We start from the raw sequence: 23,403 nt of genomic DNA on the forward strand, positions 1-23,403 counted from the left end.
AGGCCACAACGTTCCTTGGAAGGTTCAGAAAGAAATGGACTGTATGGAACAGATGTGCATCTCTGACATCTAGAGTAAGGAGTAATGTCCTCTCTATTCACAACATTGCTATATGCAACGTTTGGCAGGTTTGGTTACACCCTCCTGGAATCGACCCTGCTAGTAAAGATCAGTGGGATGAGCCTCTTTTGACCAGCGAGCAACGTAATTGGTGCTTGCCACAGAGGGCATAAATGAGCACTTTGATTCGTAGCTGTATCCTGTCTATTCCCCTTTGAGAAACACCTGGGTCCTGCTCATCAGGCACCAAACGTAACTGGGAAGATTACCTGGACTTCTTCAATAAGAAACGCAAATGTTTGTTTTTTCCATTGCAAAACATCTTAAAACGTTTTGTTAGGTGCCCTAATGAACATGACCCTGAAAATGCAAGTTCCTTCTCTCAGAACGACCAGAGAACAGAGGATGAACTGTGATAACACCAAACATCAAAGCAACTGTAGCAGCTAAGACTTGCGGAGCTTTCGTCACAGAGTTATAAGGAAGAAAAATTAACTTTAAAAAAAGTAGCTATTAAATCCAACCGACCAAAGATGACACGAACAGCTGACATTTCAAAGAACTGAAATGAAAGCTGAAATGAAAGCTGAAGTGATCAGCTCTTACCTAACCCTCTCACTCCTACTACTGCCATTATCCAATCATTGTATCATCAATCTGAAGATGGCGTTGAATTGATTAACAAAAAAAACGTTGATCGTGTTAATGATTACCCTCACACATCCTTTATGAAAAGGACGCCTTTTGCTACCTGTATTATTGCCTGAAAGGTCGATTTGATACGTCAATCAGACACTCATTAAATCACTGTTAACATTTAAATCTGAGAGGAGTGTTGGGTGAGGCTAGCGTATACAGAACATGCCCATAGAGATGCATAGAGGGCGCACTTCCCATTAAGTTAGGTGTTCTCTCTTTCCCATCTCTATGGAAGTGACAAAGCTCCTATCGGTCTGCCTTTAGCGCTACAGCATAACGCTGTCTGGGTGTTTGTGTTCAATATAAACAGAAAACAAAAAGGGATGCGTCTGTCCTCGACGCCTTCTCCACGCCTTCTGCTTCATCTGACTCCTAATGTGAACCTGTAGTGCACCTTCCTTTCTTAAAGGCAACAAGAGTCGACAGCTATTGTGCTGGAGCGTTTTTGTTACATTTGTCGCTAAAGTTGTTTGTGTTTTGTTGTTTTGTTTACTCACAAAGCCATTCTCCCACAAAGTGGGGATGGTCTTTTAACGACTAGAGAGGGTCTGAGTTCTGTTCTCCCATAGAGTTAGAAAGAGGGCCTATCGTTTTGTTTCTACAGCCCTCTTTCTAACTCTATGGTGCTGCCTTTGTTGGCCAAGCCAAAGGTGGTCGGTCTTGTAGCAGAAGTCCGACGTGATGCAGACCAGAGTACATTGTGTTTTAAAGGCCAGTGAGTGTCGTTGGTCACGCCAGTCACAAAACCTATTTGCACTGCGGTGGGTACAACCAAACACCTTCTAAAGAGTAATGTATCTGCACCTTTTTTTAAACATGATTATTGATTGACAGCCTATTTGTTGTATTTGGTCATGGTTTTCAACAACAGAAACTATTGTTGTCTGGGTCTGTAAATGGTGAATATGGTTTCTGGTTCAGTATACTATAGTATACGGTGCTCTGGTGAAATGTAACTTCTCACCTGAGCAACAACATGGCAGAACATCTTGCCAACGTTAAAAGAGCAATGTTGTGTTAACCTTGAAAGAGAAATGTTGTGTTAACCTTGAAAGAGAAATGTTGTGTTAACCTTGAAAGAGCAATGTTGTGTTAACCTTGAAAGAGCAATGTTGTGTTGAAGTTGAAACTTTGTGTTAAAGGTCCAATGCAGCCATTTTATCTTAATATCAAATCATTTCTGGGTGAAAATGAAGTACCTGACTGTGATTGTTTCCAGTTAAAATGGTCAAAAAGAAACAAAACAAAGATAGCTTCTTAGCAAAGAGCAATTTCTCAAGCAAGAATTTTGACAGACTGTTTGGGAGTGGTCTGAGTGGGGAGGGGAAAACTGACAACTAGCTGTTATTGGCAGAGAGGTTTGGAACTCTTTCTTATTGGTCTATTAAGTAATTTGGCCAAAACTCCATCCCACCAAAACAGGCTGAAATTTTCAAACAGCACTTACAATAAAAGTGCATTATCATAATTTTGACATATTAACCAAATCAAATGTTATTTGCCACATGCGCCGAATACAACAGGTGTAGACCTTACTGTGAAATACTTTGTTCAGCAGTTGTATGGCTTGGGGAAGAAGCTGTTAAGGAGCCTTTTGGACCTAGACTTGGCGTTCCGGTACCGCTTGCCGTGCCGTTCAGTGGAAATATATATAAAACACAGATAATCAAATTTTTGTTGCACTGGGCCTTTAACGTTGAAAGGGAAATGTTGTGTTTGAAGTGCCTACTAGAGCTATGAGCCACATAACCTACAGTACAGTATGCCTGAACAAAACAACCTAGCAATGAGCATACCTACTGGGCACAGACTGGTTGAATCAGCGTGCCCAGTGGGTATTTACCTAACGATGTACACAGTCAAAGCAACCAAACAAGAGAAGAAATAAATAAATTCACGGCAGGACAATTTCAGAGGTGGGAGTGACAGATCACCATGGCGATGTTAAGCAATACTGTTCTGTTTTTTCAAAGAGAACCAACCTTGAGAAACCGGGCTGCGTTCCAGAGCCAATGTTCCATAAAAACGTTCCATTCTCACCTATGGAAATTCCATCCTTTAGAACACAGGTGTCAAACTCATTCCATGGAGGGCCGAGTGTCTGCGGGTTTTCGCTCCTCCCTTGTACTTGATTGATGAATTAACATCACTAATTAGTTAGGAACTCCCCACACCTGGTTGTCTAGGGCTTTATTGAAAGGAAAAACCAAAAACCTGCAGACACTAGGCCCTCCGTGGAATGAGTTTGACACCCCTGCTTTAGAACGCCCCACCAGCGTGCTAAAGGGTCATTTACCTTCAACTATTTGGCGCTCAGGTGCACCGGCTGCTGCTGCGGTGATGGTCCTCAAAACTGAGGTGTGAAGATACTTAGAAACACTGTTTCAATACTTTAAAAAAACATCCTTCTCTTCCTTGACATTATCACTAATATGATTTTCAAGGAGGAGAGGAAAGAAGAATGAAGCATTTTTAAAAGTTTAAAACAGAGCAAGAGGACACAGGATGGTTATTACCCAGTACAAAAACGAAAAACTCCTATCAGGCTTCAATCTGGAACGTTTTCGTGTAACTTTGGTAGTCCTGAACGCAGCCCGGAGCACTGTAAGGGAACACGATGCCAAAGACAGATGGTGGCTGGATTAAAAGAAGATACACTGGAGAGGACGACCAAATGGACAGTCAGGTCTGACATTACGTTGAGGCACTGTCCTTTTACTAGGAGACAGACCTCTTCCAAAACAACACAATGCTCTGAATGTTTTTTTACGTTACTCATAATGTGTATCATGTATCACAAACACCCGTTGTGATTTGAGCTCAGAGTGGCTAGTATGATAATCATCATCTCTTTTAGGGGTGAATAGTAACTTCCACGTAAGTTACATTTTCCCATTGATTTCAATACATGACTAAGTGAAAATTCGACTCAAAGTTAAGTTAGGACTTGTTGTGTTCCAAATGTCCATACTAGCATACTACTGTACCATGTATTATGGAGCAATGTAGTGGGCAGATAGTGTTGTGTACCCAGTGGGCAAAATCTGGTTGAAATAATAATTACAACTAGTTTATTACCAGAACTGGTTGTAATCTGGTCCTGATAAAGTCATTTCTATCATGTCTTTAGAGCTGGGTAGTATTGACATTGGAATTCAAGCCTTGGTTGACTGCCTCTCTCTGTGTTGGTAAAATGGTGGAGAGTGAGTGTTACTGTACTGTGGTTATATATTTCTCTCTCTGGGAGGCTTCTCTTCTCCACACACACACACCGTGCCAGAACAGTCACACGATCTCTTCTCTGGCAGGAGCACTAGCACTGCCCTCATGCTGCTTTCTGCAACAACAACAACTGTAGAAATAACTTTAACAAACTCAAACTGTCGTTTTTCCCTCCCACTTAGGCCTACACTAACTGGATTTGTTTTTTTCTCTTCCTGTTCATGTACCGTTTCATGGGTTGTGTTTTGGGTTAACTTTGATGGAACGGGAGTGGCGGCGAGGTCTTGGCAAGAACACTCTCTCTCTCTACGCTCAGCTAGCATTCCTCCCACTCACTCTGCTTCTCAGAACACTGTTTATGTTTTACCTTGAATAGAGGGGGGTGCCAGGGGAAAGTAGTCGAGTCAGATCTCCACCTTCAGCCCGATTTGCCACCTGGCATACAGTGGGGAGGGGGGGGGGGAAGAAGCCAGCCATCTGGCCGATCACAGATTGGGTGCATCCGAACTGACTCCCTGTTCAAGATATAGTGCACAACTTTTCACCAGCGCTGGTCAGAAGTTGTCCCCTATAGGGTGCCATTTCAGACCAGCTCCCTGGTCCAACACAGCCTCACACTAAAGGGAAGCTAAACGAGTCGGCTCTGACAGACCGAAAGGCAGAGCTAGCCGATCCCAGAGACAGATCCTTCCTGATAATACTGCCTTTAGAAACACAGTTCTAGAATGCCTTTGAGCAATCGACAACAAGGGCTGAATCCAGTTTGAACTGACAAACGGTTCAACAACAAGTTTGAGCACTGTATTACTTATTACACATTTGTAGGATGCATTTTTCTGCCAAATGTCTAGGCCCATACTGTAGTATGTTATAACGAGGTTGACAACAATACAAAGTATTCTTGCTACTTTTTCCATGTTCATACCAGGAAGAATGGAGCATTACCTCGTGTTCTAATCTAGTTGGTCTTCTGTAGGTGGAGAACACTATTCTCTCCATTCACTGTCTGAAATGGATGAAACTAAGGAAGGAGGTGAATTCCCCCTCAGCCCAATCAGTGTGTGTGTGTGAGAGAGAGAGCTGAAGAAGGCTTGTGTGTGCTTTGTTTAAAGCCTGAATGGGCTCGGATGTAAGATGACCCTGGTGGGACTACAGTGACCCCTCAGTGACTGGTCCTGAACTGAAGACTCTCTCTCACACACACACACACACACACATTGTCCTCCCAGAGACTGGAGGCCCTCTCCTGTTTCAAAGATGACATGACGCCCCGAGAGAGGAGAGCTCGGAGACTCTGGGTTTGTTACCCTAAACCCCATCAGGACTGTCAGACACGGACAGACAGAGGAAAACAAATGATACCCAAACCAATGATTTTCTAACAGAGCAAAGTAAGAAGAGGAATGGACATTCTAGAGCACAGATTCTAGAACACGAGGAGCTCTTTAGGAACTGCAAAAAGTCTCTTCTGGACTACAAACAGGATACATTCCAGAACGCCATGTCATCATGTCATGTACAGCACCCCCCATATCCCTTCACAACACCCCCCATATCCCTTCACAGCACCCCCCATATCCCTTCACAGCACCCCCCATATCCCTTCACAGCACCCCCCATATCCCTTCACAGCACCCCCCATATCCCTTCACAGCACCCCCCATATCCCTTCACAACACCCCCCATATCCCTTCACAACTCCTCTAACCCCCCCTCTGTTTTCAATAACCTACAATAATCACAATAGTACAATAAACGCTCTGGATTGGCAAAATACAGAATGGAATAAAAAATTTAAAAAACATTAAAAAGCAGCAAGAAAAAAAAGTACAAAGTGCTGTACAAATAGCAGCATAATATTTTTGTTTTTTGTTTTGTGTGAGTATAATGTATATTTTAATATTTATATGCAGCTGTTGTATTAAAGTATATTTTTAAGAAAACACGTTGGTAAGGGTGCTCTTTTTGTTTCCCTAGATCATTTGTTTGGACAATGGCCGAATCTTCTTAAAGCTTCCCCTTCTTGTTTCCTTTCCTACATCGTTTGCAAACTGAGAGAAAGCAAAACCCAAAGAGTTTTATTCCGGATAATTCCGTCCCCGAAGAAAGTAAAACGGGGAGTCTCAGCCTTGGTCCGTTGGCAGACATTGACCTGCGCCCGTCTCTCGTACCAGGATGATATAAACACCCAGAATGCCCTGGAAAGTGCCAACTGCCAACCTCGGCTCATGTCAGGGCACATTGACACAAGTTACCAAGACCTGCTAAACCAGCTCGGTCGTATACACTAGGCACCAAACAGAAGAAATGGAATGAAACAGGGAGGGACTACCTGAACTTGTTCAATAAGAAAACTTGGTTTTCCGTTGCAAAACATTTTTGCTACCATGTGCACTAATGAATACGACCCTGGCTCTAAACATATACCAAGAGAAAGTACCCAAAGAGAAGCAACATGTTTTAAAACGTTGATTTATTTAAAACAGATGTTTGTTTTCCACATCCATGTTGAGTTATTTTTCCTCAATAAGAGACCGACAAGACAGTTAGGATTACGTCCCAAATTGCACCCTATTTACTACATTGTGCAATACTTTAATCCCAAGCCCTATGGGACCTACTCTAAAGTAGTGCACTATATAGGGAATAGGGCCCCGCTCTAACATAATGCACTATATAGGGAATAGGGCCCCGCTCTAACGTAGTGCACTATATAGGGAATAGGGCCCCGCTCTAACGTAGTGCACTATATAGGGAATAGGGTGCCATTTGGAACAGAAACTTGGTCCAGTTGATCATTGGTCCTTCTTTAGGAAGAGTCAAAATTCAAAATAGAGCTGCAACAATTAGAGGCCCCTTCCTCTTGTTAAAATCTACAACAAAACAAACTGGTCAAAAACTGACAAGAGGTCAAACCGAGGGATGGTATAAGATCACATTCAAATGCTGCACTTGAAGGTTTCAGCCGTAGAAACAGTCAAAAGCAAGTGTGATGAATTGACATTAAAATCACTGACGCTACACTTCCACTTGCATTGTGACCACTCAAATTATACAGCTTCAAAATAACAAGACAGCTCCTTTTATTAGCAATTCAATGCATCTCATTTAACAACAGCAATACCTCCCAACATTATCAAGAGCAGTAGAGAAGACCGATAGTGATGGCTGATTGGATATTTACAGTACAGGGCAGGTGAGGAGCTGGTGGGTAACTAACATTGACAGTCTGTAACACACAACTTGGAGTTCAGTTGTGTGTGTTTGTACCACAGTTCAACACAATGCAATCAGAAGGCATCAACTTCAATCCATTAAACACTGACAACCCGTTTCACTCTCCTAGCTTGTCATCAACATAACTGGCTCAGAACAAACTGTTCCCAGCACCAAAACAAACCGCTTAAAAACGTTAAGATACATCTCAAACATTTCAGATTCAATGAACCCCTGTAATAAATAGTTTGAGAAGGGAAAGGGGGATACCTAGTCAGTTGTACAACTGAATGCATTCAACTGAAATGTGTCTTCCACATTTAACCCAACCCCTCTGAATCAGAGAGGTGCGGGGGGCTGCCATAATCGACATCCACGTCTTCGGCGCCCGATGAACAGTGGGTTAACTGCCTTGTTCAGGGGCAGAACGACAGATTTGCACCTTGTCATCTCGGGGATTCGATCAAGCAACCTTTCGGTTACTGGCCCAACGCTCTAACCACTAGGCTACCTGCCGCCCCATGTTTGATTCCTCATTGTAGTTTTTCAATACAAATCAATAAAGCCTTTTTCTATTTGAAAGCTTCAAATCAAAAGCATTACCACAGTGGGATTATTAAGGAATTAATGCACTTCCTGTTTGTGAGATTTACAGGAAGTATACTGGTCAGACACAAAGTTTGTATCGTCATGGTTACAATACTGTCCAAACAGACAATCATAAAGGCACCCTTTTCAACAAAGAGTAGCTAGAAGTTACCCCTATCCACAGATACAGGGTCAGATTTTATTTGCATTCCCCTAATGGTTTAGGAGTAGGTTACTTGATTCTAGATCTGTGGTTAAGGACAACTTCAGCCTCAAACGTCAAGCTTCACCTTCCTTCACACAAAATGGCCAATACAGTGGTCCCTCTGCAACAGTGAATAATCTACAATAGAAATAGAATGGCTCGGTCCTCAGTCTTTCACCTGTTGGGATTTTCCTGTTCCGTTGTTTTAACGATCCAGTTCTCTCTTTATGATGTTTCGCCCACATCCTGCAATTCTCCTCCCCCTTTTGAAGGTTCCAGTTCCATGGCCCCTCCTACTTATGTTTACATCAACACTCTAGGTCAGAGGTTACTATAAATAGTGATTTGGACCTTGGTTGATATTTTCTGTTTTACGAGGGAGCTCACGGTCAGGTCAACGTTGATATCTGGATCTGGGGTGTAAAGATGTGTAAAAACGGGAGTGTCCAGCACCCCCATAATTCAAACCTTCGTTGTAGGATGACGTTGCTATTGCATTTCTAGCCATTAGTCAACGTTATGATTCAGCGTGACTAAGCTGGTCCTAGATCATTGTCCCAACAGGCCGTTGGTTCCAGTCAAGGTCATGATTTGCGGTTGATCATCTGATCCTAGATCAGTGCCTCTTAACAAATAGAGCACCAGTCAAGCATACAACTCAGAGGGTGAAAGGTTGATCCTAGAGCTGTGCATACCAGGCTATGAACACCAGTTACTGAGAGCATCTCGACTCATCCTAGATCAGTAACCCCCCCCACACCCAAGGCCTCAGGTCAAGAAAGATTCAGAGTCTAAACTGATCCTGGATCAGGCCAGAAGAGCCTCCCCCTCCTCCACCCAGAGCAGGTCCAGGGCCTCAGCCTGCCTCTGTTCTCGCTGGTGGATCCTGCGGAGGCGGAGGATGTACAGCAGAATGGCCAGCAGGACCACCAGGATACAGGCAAAAAACAGGTAGTGGTTGTAGACGAAGGAGGAACGCAGCCAGTTGGAGTGGCCCTGTTTAAACGACTCTGCCTGGAGGTCCCTGTTGGAGAGGAGAGATGGATTAATAACAGACAGACACACAGACAGACACACACAAGAAGTGCCTACTGACCTGAGAGGCAGGAAGCGTGTCTTAAACAGGATGGCTCCCAGGGTCCACTGCACCTCCTTGTCATAGACCAGCTGAGCAGTCTTCAGGCTGGGGTAGTCCTTAGGGAACCTGAAGCCTGAGTGGAGCACCTGGAACATCCAGGCTGACTTAAAACACTGGTACCTGGACAGGGAGAGAGGTGGTTGATGAGGTGAGGTATGCTGAGTATGCACAATATGCATTCCATTTTTATTAGATAGGCATTTCCAGACAGATGGTAATAGATGAATATCTAGTAGACATATGGAGTACAGCGGTAGAGCGGGTAAATGGGTTTACAGATGGTAATAGATGAATATCTATTAGACATATGGAGTACAGCGGTAGAGCGGGTAAATGGCTTTACAGATGGTAATAGATGAATATCTATTAGACATATGGAGTAAAGCGGTGGAGAGGGTAACTGGGTTTACAGATGGTAATAGATGAATATCTATTAGACATATGGAGTACAGCGGTAGAGAGGGTAACTGGGTTTACAGATGGTAATAGATGAATATCTATTAGACATATGGAGTACAGCGGTAGAGCGGGTAACTGGGTTTACAGATGGTAATAGATGAATATCTATTAGACATATGGAGTACAGCGGTAGAGCGGGTAACTGGGTTTACAGATGGTAATAGATGAATATCTATTAGACATATGGAGTAAAGCGGTGGAGAGGGTAACTGGGTTTACAGATGGTAATAGATGAATATCTAGTAGACATATGGAGTACAGCGGTAGAGCGGGTAACTGGGTTTACAGATGGTAATAGATGAATATCTATTAGACATATGGAGTACAGCGGTAGAGCGGCTAACTGGGTTTACAGATGGTAATAGATGAATATCTATTAGACATATGGAGTACAGCGGTAGAGCGGCTAACTGGGTTTACAGATGGTAATAGATGAATATCTATTAGACATATGGAGTACAGCGGTGGAGCGGCTAACTGGGTTTACAGATGGTAATAGATGAATATCTAGTAGACATATGGAGTACAGCGGTAGAGCGGCTAACTGGGTTTACAGATGGTAATAGATGAATATCTAGTAGACATATGGAGTACAGCGGTAGAGCGGGTAACTGGGTTTACAGATGGTAATAGATGAATATCTATTAGACATATGGAGTACAGCGGTGGAGCGGCTAACTGGGTTTACAGACGGTAATAGATGAATATCTAGTAGACATATGGAGTACAGCGGTAGAGCGGGTAACTGGGTTTACAGATGGTAATAGATGAATATCTAGTAGACATATGGAGTACAGCGGTAGAGCGGGTAACTGGGTTTACAGATGGTAATAGATGAATATCTAGTAGACATATGGAGTACAGCGGTAGAGCGGGTAACTGGGTTTACAGATGGTAATAGATGAATATCTAGTAGACATATGGAGTACAGCGGTAGAGCGGGTAACTGGGTTTACAGATGGTAATAGATGAATATCTATTAGACATATGGAGTACAGCGGTAGAGCAGGTAACTGGGTTTACAGATGGTAATAGATGAATATCTAGTAGACATATGGAGTACAGCGGTAGAGCGGCTAACTGGGTTTACAGATGGTAATAGATGAATATCTATTAGACATATGGAGTACAGCGGTAGAGCGGCTAACTGGGTTTACAGATGGTAATAGATGAATATCTAGTAGACATATGGAGTACAGCGGTAGAGCGGCTAACTGGGTTGAAGGGTTTCTTACTTCAGTCTGGAGGAGTCCGCTTGTTTAGAGAACAGCTTGCTGTCTAGACGCTTGGTGAGGGTTGACCACTTAGTGGAACAATAGTCCTGCAGACAGACAGACAGGGGAGAACAGAGTTACCTCCTGGAAAGATCTCTTGGCGATATAAGAGCTTAAAAGACAGCCTGTTCCCAGATCTGTTTGTGCTATCGTTCCAACTCCTCATCATGCCAAACCTGACAAGGAGTGGCGTGACGACACAAACAGACTGGTACAAGGCTAACTTGAAGAGAATGACAAAAAAGTCATTTTCTTTCCTTTCACGAAACCAATATTTTCCCTTAGATTTCTTAGGCAGTGCACAGAAAGGCATCTTCCAAGGATTTTTGTTGTTGAAACCAGACTTTTTAAAAATCGGGAACAAGAGAGCTAGGTGAGGAGAAGCCTAACCTGCCTAGGTAATGACAGAGGAAACCCAGGTCTAGAATATCTGATCATGATAAGTTCTAGAATGATGGGCTGTGGTTACCGTGGCAGCCTTGGAGTACTTGGCGCTGTCGTACGGTCCCCCCATCCTCAGTACATCCTCGGTGCAGTAGAAGAACTCAGAGAAGCCATAGAACTCTGAGTTGCTGTAGTCGATGGGGGCCTGGTACACCCCCCTGGGGGATCCCATGGTGCCGTTGTGGAGACCCAGGAAAGGCCTGACTGCTCCCTGGCACCGCGCCCAGTCCCCCTGCCCTCTCAGGTGGACCGCACGGCCGTCCCGACGCACCACGTCTGATAGGCCGACAGGGAGGCACGGGTCTGCAAGGGGCGTGGCTTCCATCATGCCTGTCTGATCGCCTGTCAGTCTGGAGGACAACCAGGAAGTGACACGAAGGAAGGGATAGTCAGTCGATCAATCAATCATTGAGTTCTCACACTCAAGGTGTTGAGATGAAATTGGAGAATGGTGAGGAATTTAAGAATGTGACCCTCTGTTTATGCAAGTGTGAATGTGTCTGTATATGTGTGTGCCTTTGTGTATGTATGCATGTATGTATGTACGTACGGTGCCTTTGGTAAGTATTCAGACCCCTTGACTTTTTCCACATTTTGTTACATTACAGCCTTATTCTAAAATGTTTTTTTCTTTTTTTAATCCTCAGCAATCTACACACAATACCCCATAATGACAAAGTGAAAACAGGTTTTTAGAAATGTTTGCAAATGTATTAAAAATAAAAAACAGAAATACCTTATTCATATAAAAGTATTCAGACTCTATACTATGAGACTCGAAATTGAGCTCAGGTGCATCATGTTTCCAGTGATCATAATTGAGATGTTTCTACAACTTGATTGGAGTCCACCTGTGGTAAATTAAATTGATTGGACATGATTTGGAAAGGCACACACCTGTCTATATAAGGTCCCACAGTTGACAGTGCATGTCAGAGCAAAAACCAAGCCATGAGGTCGAAGGAATTGCCCGCAGAGCTCCGAGAAAGGATTGTGTCGAGGCACAGATCTGGGGAAGGGCACCAAAAAAATGTCTGCAGCATTGAAGGTCCCCAAAAACACAGTGGCTTCCATCATTCTTAAAATGGAAGAAATTTGGAAACACCAAGACTCTTCCTAGAACTGGCCGCCCGGCCAAACTGAGCAATCGGGGGAGAAAGGCCTTGGTCAGGGAGGTGACCAAGAACTCTAGAGTTCCTCTCTGGAAATGGGAGAACCTTCCAGAAGGACAACCATCTCTGCAGTACTCCACCAATCAGACCTTAATGGCAGACTGGCCAGATGGAAGCCACTCCTCAGTAAAAAGGCACATGACAGCCTGCTTGGAGTTTGCCAAAAGGCACCTAAAGGATTCTCAGACCATGAGAAACAAGATTCTCTGGTCTGATGAAACCAAGATTGAACTCTTTGGCCTGAATGCCAAGGTCACATCTGGAGGAAACCTGGCACCATCCCTACAGTGAAGCATGGTGGTGGCAGCATCATGTTGTGGGGATGTTTTCCAGTGGCAGGGAGACTAGTCAGGATCAAGGAAAAGATGAACAGAGCACAGTACAGAGAGATCCTTAATGAAAACCTGCTCCAGAGCGCTCAGGACCTCAGACGGGGGCAAAGGTTCACCTTCCAAGAGGACAACAAGTGGCGCAGTGGCCTAAGACACCGCATCTCAGTGCAAGAGGAGTCACTGCAGCACCTGGTTCAAATCCAGGCTGCATCATATCCAGCTGTGATTGGGAGTCCCATAGGGCGGCGCACAATTGGCCCAGCGTCGGCCGGGGTAGGCCATCATTGTAAATAAGAATTTGTTCTTAACTGACTTGCCGAGTTAAATAACTGTTAAATAACAGTAAAAACGACCCTAAGCACACAGCCAAGACAACGCAGGAGTGGCTTCAGGACAAGTCTCTGAATGTCCTTGAGTGGCCCGGACTTGAACCTGATCGAACATCTCTGGAGAGACCTGAAAATAGCTGTGCAACAACACTCCCCATCCAACCTGACAGAGCCTGAGAGGATTTGCAGAGAAGAATGAGAGAAACTCCCAAAATACAAATGTGCCACGCTTGTAGAGACATACCCAAGAAGACTCAAGGCTGTAACAAAGTACTGAGTAAAGGGTCTGAATACTTATGTAAATGTCATATGTTTTTTGTTTTTTTACAGTGGTGTAAAAAGTACCCAATTGTCATACTTGAGTAGAAGTAAAGATAACTTAATAGAAAATGACTCAAGTACAAGTTGAGTCAACCAGTAAAATACTACTTGAGTAAAAGTCTAAAAATATTTGGTTTTAAATATACTTAAGTATCAAAAGTAAAAACATAAATCATTTCACATTCCTTATATTACGCATACCAGACGAGCACCATTTTCTTTGTTTAAGGATAGCCAGGGGCACACTCCAACACTCAGACATCATTTACAAACAAAGCATGTGTTTAGGGAGTCCGTCAGATCAGAGGCAGTAGGGAGGACCAGGGATGTTCTCTTGATAAGTGTGTGAATTGGACCATTTTCTAAATGTAATGAGTACTTTTGGGTGTCAGGGAAAATGTTTGGAGTAAAAAGTACATTATTTTCTTTAGAAATGTAGTGAAATAAAAGTGAAAGTAGATAAAAATATAAAAGTAAAGTAGACACCCCAAAAAACTACTTAAGTAGTACTTTAAAGTTCCATTACTTAAGTACTTTACGCCACTGATTTTTTATAACGGTGTATTGTGTGTAGATTGATGAAGAAAAAAAGTCAAGGGGTCTGAATAGGCACTGTATGTATGTATGTATGTATGTATGTATGTATACATACATACATACATACATAGGATAAAGTAGGATAAAGTCATCCTTCTAACCCCCCCCCCCTTAAAAGATTTAGATGCACTATTGTAAGTGGTTGTTCCACTGGATATCATAAGGTGAATGCACCAATTTGTAAGTCGCTCTGGATAAGAGCGTCTGCTAAATGACTTAAATGTAAATGTAAAATGTATGTATGTATGTATGTATGTATGTATGTATGTATGTATGTATGTATGTATGTATGCATGTATGTATGTATGCATGTATGTATGCATGTGTGTGTGTATGTGTGTATATGTATGTATGTATGTATGTATGCATGTATGTGTGTGTGTGTGTGTGTGTGTGTGTCTCGCTCTCTCTGCGTCCGTGTGTGTGTCCCCCTGCCGGTCCTACCTGTTCTTGGTGATGGTGGAGTTGACCAGCTGGTCTTCGTAGCGTTGTCGAGCCATGTTCCCCCCGAAGCCCAGGAATGTGGTGACATATACACGGTAGACGTGCTGCGTGTGCTCTGAATCACAGCCCAGGTTAAACTCTGCCAGCAGGCTCTTACCAGACTCCTCCTGTAGAGAGAGACAGAACCACATACATGACTTCAACCATAAAATCCTGCTCTGGGGTGAAGTTTCCCCTGGGTACCCATCTAAAGTCAGCTTCCCAATTCTAACCTTAACCCTTAGTGCGGAAAATGCTAAACTGGCCCAAGATCAGTAGCAACTTCACCCTACTCCTTGAATAAAAGCTTTGTAAAGATCTTGGCGTTCAATTATTTGCGATAAATGGGAGATTCATAAAGGCACCAAATGGAAGAAAACGCACGGAAACAGGGAAGGACTACCTGAATGTGTCCAATAAGAAATGCTCATGTTCTTTTTTCCGTTACAAAACGTTTCGCTACGGTGTGACCTAATGAATACGACCCTGGTGTGGCGAATCAGGACGCAGACATTATCTCCAATACATGGTGTGGTTTACTAAACCCTAACATGAGGCCTACCAGTATACACAACAGCCAGTCATACCACACAAATAGAATGAGAATGATAGCGCTCAGGTGGATCCTTCCTTACCTGTTCAGGTGAACTGAAGTGGACCGCGCTAGGCACCTCATAGGCTATCTGCAGCGAGGCTCCGCCCATGTCCATGATGCCCACTGTACGCCGCCGGCTAATTGGGTGATGGTTCTGTGACCCTGTAGTGACCTCCACCATTGCATCATCTTCTAGGAAAATGGAGAATTGAGTGTCAGGTCAACGATGGGTAACCGGTCAAATGTAGGTACGTACGTAAAAGGTATGAATGATCAACTTACATTTTTTACCCAGTCGGTTCAAAAGGAAAATGCATGTCCATATACACAAACCCCGGCATCACACTTTGGCAAACAAGCAATCAGATGCTGTCGAATCTGGTTCATCATCATAATTAGCTGGTCGGATTCAGTCTTTTACGATTATCATGTCACACTGCGCAATGTTACCAAATAAAAATCTTTATCATCCTGGCCAGATTTTACAACTTACTTCAGTTCTGTATTTGATCTGTGCATGTGAGAGAAGTGAGTTAGTAAAAAGTGAAAGGGAGAACCGGGACGAAAGTAACACAGCTTTTTTCCTAATTACTCAGAGATCGATAGAGCTAGAGACACCATATTTTATGACACACAACTTATACATGTCCTCTACCATTAGCAACTGTAATAGCACTTCTAGGGTAAATTAGTTTAAATGAAATAGACAGAGAACACAGAACTAAAGCAACGTTACTTTTGTACCTGCCAACAGGGAGGGAGTAACACAGCTTTGGGACGGAAATAACAGTTGGTGAGAAGTGCACAATATCTACAGTATCTCCATGTTCCTAGTTTGTAATGCTCGTTACTTTCAACAAATGTACCGTCAGCCATCATTTCATGTTTGTGTCGATTTGAATAAATAATGCAATAGGTTCGTAATATATGAAAATTAACCAACCACAATATTAAAAATGGGACTAAAATGGATCACATAATAGCTATATTAACCATCCTTTTCTCATCTCACTTTAATGGTACGTAGTAGGAGTTGTTGTTCACAATAATCAGTGACTATTCATGATTAGCTCTACCAATCAGGTGCGCTGCAGCTGTCCTTGTCATGCGCGCTTCTCGTGTCTTGATAGAATAAACGACTTCATTCTCTTCACAAACGGCAAAATCATCATGCTCATCACATTTCCATGGCTTGAGAGAAGGTAACTGACCACCAGAATATATATAAGATATATATTTTTAACCATTAACCTGCCGAAAAAAGTTTGTGAAAAGCTGATCTGTCAAGTCAATTGATTAAGGCAGAATTGTAATGATGTCATATCATTTTCAAACATTCCGTCACATGTTAACGTTTTACTGACATTATAAAAGCAATATGAACTAGAGGGAGATGAGACAATGGCCTGTGCTTAGAAGTTGATTTTATTTTATTCCAGGTCATCAGTTTACATTGTGTTACTTTCGTCCCACCCTTCTTTCCTGTAACTTCTCCCAGGCTAATACCCAAGACTAGCTAGCATGATACTTGGAACCTATGCTGTCATTTAATCACTAGATTGGTGAAGAAAAATAAATATGTTTGGAACCTTAAAACCCCTAAACAACTCCACAGCCGGAAAACACTTCCGGGTCTGTATTTTTTAACGTCACTCAAAACCACTTTTTGTTAATAACTCGGCGACACATGTTCAGACTGGGCTGTTTTTTTGCAGGGAGATCATCCTCTGCATTGGGAACGTGCTGACTTCACTACGTCGTTCTAGCTTCTGTATTATCTGAGCAAATGGGTGCGTTACTTTCGCCCTGGCTCTCCCCCTATGCATCTTAGAAATACTTTTCACATACAAACTTTATATGTCCGAACTCAGAATCATATTGGCTTCCCCAAAATAACATGGTCGCTGTGGTAGAATGTTTATTTTGATTGATAAATGCTGAAAATGGCCATCAGGTAGCCTGATTTCAGATGTGTCCATGTAAACAGGATTATCAGGAAAACCGTTCTTCTTACAGTGCATGTAGGCTAAACGTTTAGATCAAACCATTATATTAACCTGAACATTCACAATAATCCTATTGTGTGCATACTCAGTGCCGGCCGTGTTCCTATTGGTCAGTCACCGGGATCGGCTCGTAACACCAGCCACACTATACGATAAAGGCAAATCAATTCTGACACTGCTACAACTTTGTCAGAGCCTACGACCGCACGTGGCGTTACTTACTAGACCCGGTCACACTAAATGAGCCAAGACGGCCGATAATCGTTTACGACCTAAGAATTTGCCCACGACGTGGACATTTTGTTTGGGATGGCAAAATCGTGGCATAACATAGCTAAAATCGTCATCTGCGAAGGCCTTAACCGAGCCTTGAGACATGGGTATAGCCGCCATGTACGGCATCTAACGCCCTGTAAAATGGTGGCTACCGATATGTTTCAGGCCTACATCTAAGCCATAACTCTATAGAAAATCCAGCCTCATCCTTTGCAGTGGACATACAAGCGACATCATCAACGAAGCCATAACCTCGCACTCACCGTACTCCGCATGGTCAAAGCGTCCCAACACAAAGTTAATACCAATCCATGCATACACACCTGCGGGCAGAAAGGCAGTGTTAACATTAACGCCACAAAGCACACACAGAGGACAGGTGCAGTATATTAGTTCAATTAGACCATTTGGCCTTTTTTCACACCAATATATACACATTCAGCAGACACTTTTATCAAAAGCCACTTAGTCGAGCATGGATACAGTTTATGTATGGGTGATCCCAGGAATCGATCAGTGTCTAGGTATAACTGTACCATATTCCCATCAGGCTCACAGCTCTCTGTCTCACCTTCCTGTTTCCCAGAGATCACCTCTGCATGGGAGCTGGAGAACAGGAAGTCAAACTCCACTGGAACATCTCTTACCAGGTCCTCCAGGATAGCAGCCTGCTGACTGGGGGGGGGGGGGGGGCATGGGGAGAAATAAACACACTTTTTAAACCGCTGTTAGAGATGTATAACTCAATGCCCCAAACCTCCCACAGATCTCTAGGGGGGAATCCTGTGCTTGACCCCCAGCTGACCCTTGAACCCTGACAAAGTGGAGGTGGAGGGCTGAGGCCTACCTCTCAGGCAGCAGTCTCATGCCAGCAGTACAGAGGATATAGAGGGGAGTCTCCTTGTGTTTCTTCCTGGGGACATGGGTGGCAGCGAAGGAAAGGAGGGGATGGAGGTAGTCACTGGCCTTGGCTGGGCTCAGCGCCATAGTGGAAATACCTGGAGAGGAAAGGGGAGAAAGGAAGGAGAGAGAAAGAGAGAGAAGCGAGAGAGGTTAGTGATAGCTGAGTTGAGGATGAGGTAGTGGCCTTAGCTGGGGTGTAACCGGGCAGATGTACTATTTCTCTGTAAATTCTACTGTTCATTTAGTGGGAACAAAGCAGCTGCTAACTGCTTAGCAATCGCGGTCCTACTCAGTCCCAGTGTGTTCAGGTATCAGGCCAATAGGGGGTAATGGAAAGAATGTTGAGATAAGGAGCAGGTTGAGGACATGTGTACGTGTGGCCTGACAACATGGGAAAACAGGTAGAAACCCTCCACACTGTGTGACAACAACTAACTTCCTCTGGGGTGCCACGCCCCTACATGGTGAACATGTAGGTAACTCCCAAAATAAAGGAAACACTTGAGTAAATGAAGGACACAAAGTATACCGAAAGCAGGTGCTTCCACCCAAGTGTGGTTCCTGAGTTCATTAAGCAATTAACATCCCATCATGCTTAGGGTCATGTAGAAAAACACCCAGTTGCTCATCATTTTGGCTACTATGGCTAGAACAAGAGGATCTCAGGGACATTGAAAGAGGGGTCCCAAAGGAGCTTAGTGGGTTTAAAGTGTGTGTGTGTTCAGATCTCAACCCAATTGAACACTTACGGGAGATTCCTGGGCTGCACCTGAGACAGCGTTTTCCACCACCACCAACAACATCAACTGAAGGGATTTCTAATGGAAGACCCCTCCAGCAGAGTTCCAGACACAGATTGTAGAATCTGTTCTAACAGTTGTAACGGCTCAACGCCCTACTAAGACACTTTCTGCTGGCGTTTCCTGTATTTTGTCAGTTACCGGTAACTACTGTATCTTAGCTCTCTCTGTACCAGAGGTGAAGAGGTCGAGGGGCATCTGACAGAGTAAAGACGACGTGTTTCTGCTGTGATGTGGCAACGGCAGTGGTGAGGATAACATCCTTTTCTCCTGGTCATTCAACAGTTACGTTGTTCTCTGCTGTTGTTATTGTAGCCCCCCCCCACCCACACTCTTTCCTCGCCTAACCCTCCTCACCAGGTTTGATCTTCTTGACCACAGGGTGGCGGTCGTGGTCCCTCATCTGCCTGATGTCCAGCAGGGTGTGGAGGTTTCCATGGTGGGGGGGCCAGTAGTACACATACACCCTGGAGCCGCTGCTGCCGCAGTCCACCACGATCCCGTAGTTTAGAGCTGCGTTGGTGACATCCGTAGCCTCCATGGTCTCCACAGATGAAAGGTATCTAGGGGTGATAGCGGGAGATGGCGAGAGAAACATGTTAGACACCATACACTATGAATGCAGAGTCTGGGTTGACTTAGTAGTAGCACAGTGCAAACACTTTGCCTGGTGTGTTTGTTTGTGTGTGTGTGTGTGTGTGTGTGTGTGTGTGTGTGTGTGTGTGTGTGTGTGTGTGTGTGTGTGTGTGTGTGTGTGTGTGTGTGTGTGTGTGTGTGTGCGCCTGTTTGTCTCTCGCTCTCATTCTGTCTGTCCGTTCATCTGACGTCTCACTCACTTGTTGACGTGTCCCCTGTGGCGCTGGGGCCCCCAGAGCTCAGTCTGGTAGACCCCCAGGAAAACCAGGGCAGAGCAGGTGAGGAACACCAGGAAGAAGGCCCTTTGCCTGGGCACACAGCCCAGAGACAGCAAGGACACACTGCAGTACCAGGAGGCTGGCAGGCATGAGAAAGTGATCCTGGAGGAGGAGGGGAGGTTTTCATTACTATCATAGATATAACCTACTACAACATAACGCATGGACACGCGCAGTTATTACATTACTAGTTCTGTATAACATAACACTGTGGTAACATTTCAAACAATCATAAACATTACACCTCTTCACCTAAACACGTGCTGAAGTTCACATCCTGCCATCAGGTCAATACAGCCGTCCAGTTAGTGTGTGTTGCCTCGTGGTCCTTCTGAAGAACAACCAGTTTGTGGTCCAGACGTTGTCCTTTGAGACCACTATTATACCAGTGTGCCGATTCACTTTTTGTTCTATTTTTTTATCCTCTCTGATCCACCACCTGGGAAGAGTGTTTATGGACACACCACCCCTGGTCCAGCTCTAGACACACCACCCCTGGTCCAGCTCCAGACACACCACCCCTGGTCCAGCTCCAGACACACCACCCCTGGTCCAGCTCCAGACACACCACCCCTGGTCCAGCTCCAGACACACCACCCCTGGTCCAGCTCCAGACACACCACCCCTGGTCCAGCTCCAGACACACCACCCCTGGTCCAGCTCCAGACACACCACCCCTGGGCCAGCTCCAGACACACCACCCCTGGGCCAGCTCTAGACACACCACCCCTGGTCCAGCTCTAGACACACCACCCCTGGTCCAGCTCTAGACATATCTCTGTATTTCGATGGATGGTTATCCTACGCGGTTAGAGATTCGAGCTAGATTGGCTAATAACACAACCCACAAATAGAAAGTGTGTGTTACCTTGCCATATGTCCAAGCAGCAAGACCTAGCAGCAGAGTTAGCTGGCTGTCACCTCCTCATGGTTGGGAACGTACTACGTGGACCCAGGTGTTGCTTTCCCCTGGTGATCTGGAGAGAAGGACACAGAGATTGTCAAGTCGGAAGAAAAGTCAGTCACCACGTATCCCTTGCAGTTAGTTGTGGACATGAAACATAGGTAGCTAGGCCTATCATTTGTAAATTACAGAGGCACCAAGGAACAGCCAACTAGCTAGATGTGTTGAGTTCAAGCGGTGTCAACACGAATAGATACAGTACATGCATGTGCAATAGAAACGCACCCTCCTACCTCTGCCCAGACTGGTCTCATAGACTAAACATAACATAGCAAACGAAAATCCAGGCCACTCAAATTAGTATGATATGTTACGTTTGGTATGGTTACATAAGGAAAGAATTAGAGTGTGGTTGGTCAGGGTGGGCGTAGAACGCGAACTTCTATAGCAACCCAAAGGTTGCGCGTTCGAATCTTATCACGGACAACTTTAGCCTCTATGAATACGTGAGAGGTAGACTCCTTTCTCGTCGTTAACACGTAGGCTCACTTTTTGTGAACAATCCCATCACAAGTCAGAATGTTGAAAAAATTCATTTGAATGTACATTACCTGATTTATACTTATGTAGAAGGTAATCTGAGGCAGAATATGTACAAAGTAGTGTTATTAACTGGATATCATAAGGTGAATGCACCAATTTGTAAGTCGCTCTGGATAAGAGCGTCTGCTAAATGACTTAAATGTAAATGTAAATGTAAAATTAACTAGACTTTCAGTACGCTGGTCTGTATATCAGTTAGTATTTTCAATGCAGATGCAATTCGCACGCAACTTGCACAAAATGTCAGCAATGGCCGAGTTTAACCGAAGCACAGACCGAATGTTGTCCCACGCAATCAGCTGGCAAATTTCACAAGCACTTCCAGCTGATTGTGAGGGAATGTGCTTTGGTCTATAATGTTTGGTTACATTCGGCTATTGTTTACATATGGTGCATCACGTGAAATGCGTCAGGAGATGGAAAATACACATGACAGAACCTACCAGTGACGCAAAAACTTAGGTAAACAATTGTATTTTATTTAACAATACTTTACTGTGTACATTTGATCCCCACTACTTCCCGGCAAAAGGGCAGCACCGACAACCTGTAAAGTAACCTCAAATACATTTTTTTAATCAACATTCTGGCTTGTAGAGACTATGGAGTCTTTTTTACAGTGACTTCTTTCAAACTGATTATCCATGGAGTAACCATGGCAACAGTTTGATGTTTAGGCAACTTTGCAACTACTTTGCATGTTAGCTAACCCTTCTACTTACCATTTAACTTTACGCCTAACCCTAACTTCTAGCCTTGCTAACGTTAGCCACCTAGCTAACGAATTGCAATTCGTAACATATCATACGAATTGGATGATGGGCATCCACACATTAATACATACATACCATATTTTACTTCCCCGCCGTGTTACGTCTACCCCTGAGTCCAGGTTGCTCTGCCAACTAGTTCATCTATTATTTAAACAGTGTTTTACGTTATGTAAGACGTATTACTTGCCAGTAAATTGTTAGCTCTACAAGCTAAACTAATCTCAATTCACCCACTGACTGCAATTTAACAAAGAATGAATATGTGGCCTATGCAGAGAATTTGTATTGACATAGCGATTTGGATTGACTAAAACTAGAACAACAATACTGATAACTAACCGGCTTCCGGTGAATGCTACAGCTGTAGCCAGGTGGCTAGATATAGCCATACACTGTGACATTGTCACCGTTCCATACTCACTTTGATACAAATTAACGCTGGCCGTCACGTCATACCAGTCGTTTTAATCACGGTGGATCCTACCCCTTAATCACAGATTAACAACAAAAATAAATTTTCTTCGAACGAGATTAATCCTCACCCAGGAAAATAAAATAAAAAGCTTTAAATCCATCAGATGACGTAGCTTCCGGTAGCCGACGTGGCCACGTCACAGAACACGTCGCTGTCCAATGTGCTGAATGATGCCCCCGTGTGGTGCGTGCGATTTGTACAATCATGTTTGACCAAGGCATATTGATATTGGTCCGTTTAAAATCTATAGCTGTTATGTATCTTTTGATGTATATTATTTATCTGCATACATTTACATTCTTGCATCGCTTCCATTGCATGCACTGCATGCACAGTGAGCCTGGCATGCATCATTTCACGCAGTAATTTCACAGTAGACAGAACAGTGACGACCTTCGAAGCCAATGTTGGGGGCACATTTTAATATAACTAAACCCTATGCGCAATAAGCGCTGATGCATGTCATTTGAATCAAATGATTGACCTTGATGGTGATTACACATACCCTGGGTTCGGAAACTCACTACAGTAAAACATGTGACTGCTGTGGTTACGAAAATGGAGCTTATAAAAGTGTCACTGCCCCTTTGGTCTATTCCCGCCTTATTTTATGAA

At 43.8% G+C, this 23,403-nt stretch overlaps 1 protein-coding gene across 4 annotated transcripts; it reads right to left on the bottom strand.

Annotated features, from left to right (window-relative positions):
* Positions 1–7,619: 7,619 nt before the first annotated feature.
* LOC120032668 (ectonucleoside triphosphate diphosphohydrolase 7-like) lies at positions 7,620–22,899 on the bottom strand. 4 transcript variants are annotated; one of them, XM_038978866.1, is made up of 14 exons: positions 22,735–22,899; positions 20,902–21,010; positions 20,286–20,811; positions 19,956–20,135; positions 19,477–19,682; positions 18,264–18,414; positions 17,988–18,091; positions 17,680–17,739; positions 15,175–15,326; positions 14,501–14,667; positions 11,331–11,655; positions 10,823–10,908; positions 9,087–9,248; positions 7,620–9,014 (listed from the first exon to the last, which is right to left on the bottom strand). In XM_038978866.1, exons 3-14 carry the CDS (start codon positions 20,315–20,317, stop codon positions 8,798–8,800), a joined length of 1,842 nt encoding a protein of 613 aa, XP_038834794.1. In that variant the 5' UTR covers positions 20,318–20,811; positions 20,902–21,010; positions 22,735–22,899; the 3' UTR covers positions 7,620–8,797. The 4 variants fall into 4 exon arrangements, with proteins under 4 accessions (XP_038834794.1, XP_038834792.1, XP_038834791.1 ...); XM_038978864.1 differs by having other exon boundaries at positions 7,620–9,248; positions 15,175–15,323; XM_038978863.1 differs by having other exon boundaries at positions 7,620–9,248.
* Between the last annotated feature and the right edge of the window lie 504 nt (positions 22,900–23,403).

Source organism: Salvelinus namaycush, chromosome 39, assembly GCF_016432855.1.
Source record: "Salvelinus namaycush isolate Seneca chromosome 39, SaNama_1.0, whole genome shotgun sequence".
Taxonomy (NCBI): Eukaryota; Metazoa; Chordata; class Actinopteri; order Salmoniformes; family Salmonidae; genus Salvelinus; species Salvelinus namaycush.

Bases quoted from the DNA above. Each gene is read 5' to 3' on its own strand.
- LOC120032668 (XM_038978863.1), bottom strand. From the start codon at position 20,317: ATGGCAGGATGTGAACTTCAGCACGTGTTTAG. The intron at 19,683-19,955 runs GTGAGTGAGACG...TATCACCCCTAG, and splicing joins CACAGGGGACACGTCAACAA to ATACCTTTCATCTGTGGAGA. The intron at 15,327-17,679 runs GTGAGTGCGAGG...CCATTTTCCTAG, and splicing joins CTTTGACCATGCGGAGTACG to AAGATGATGCAATGGTGGAG.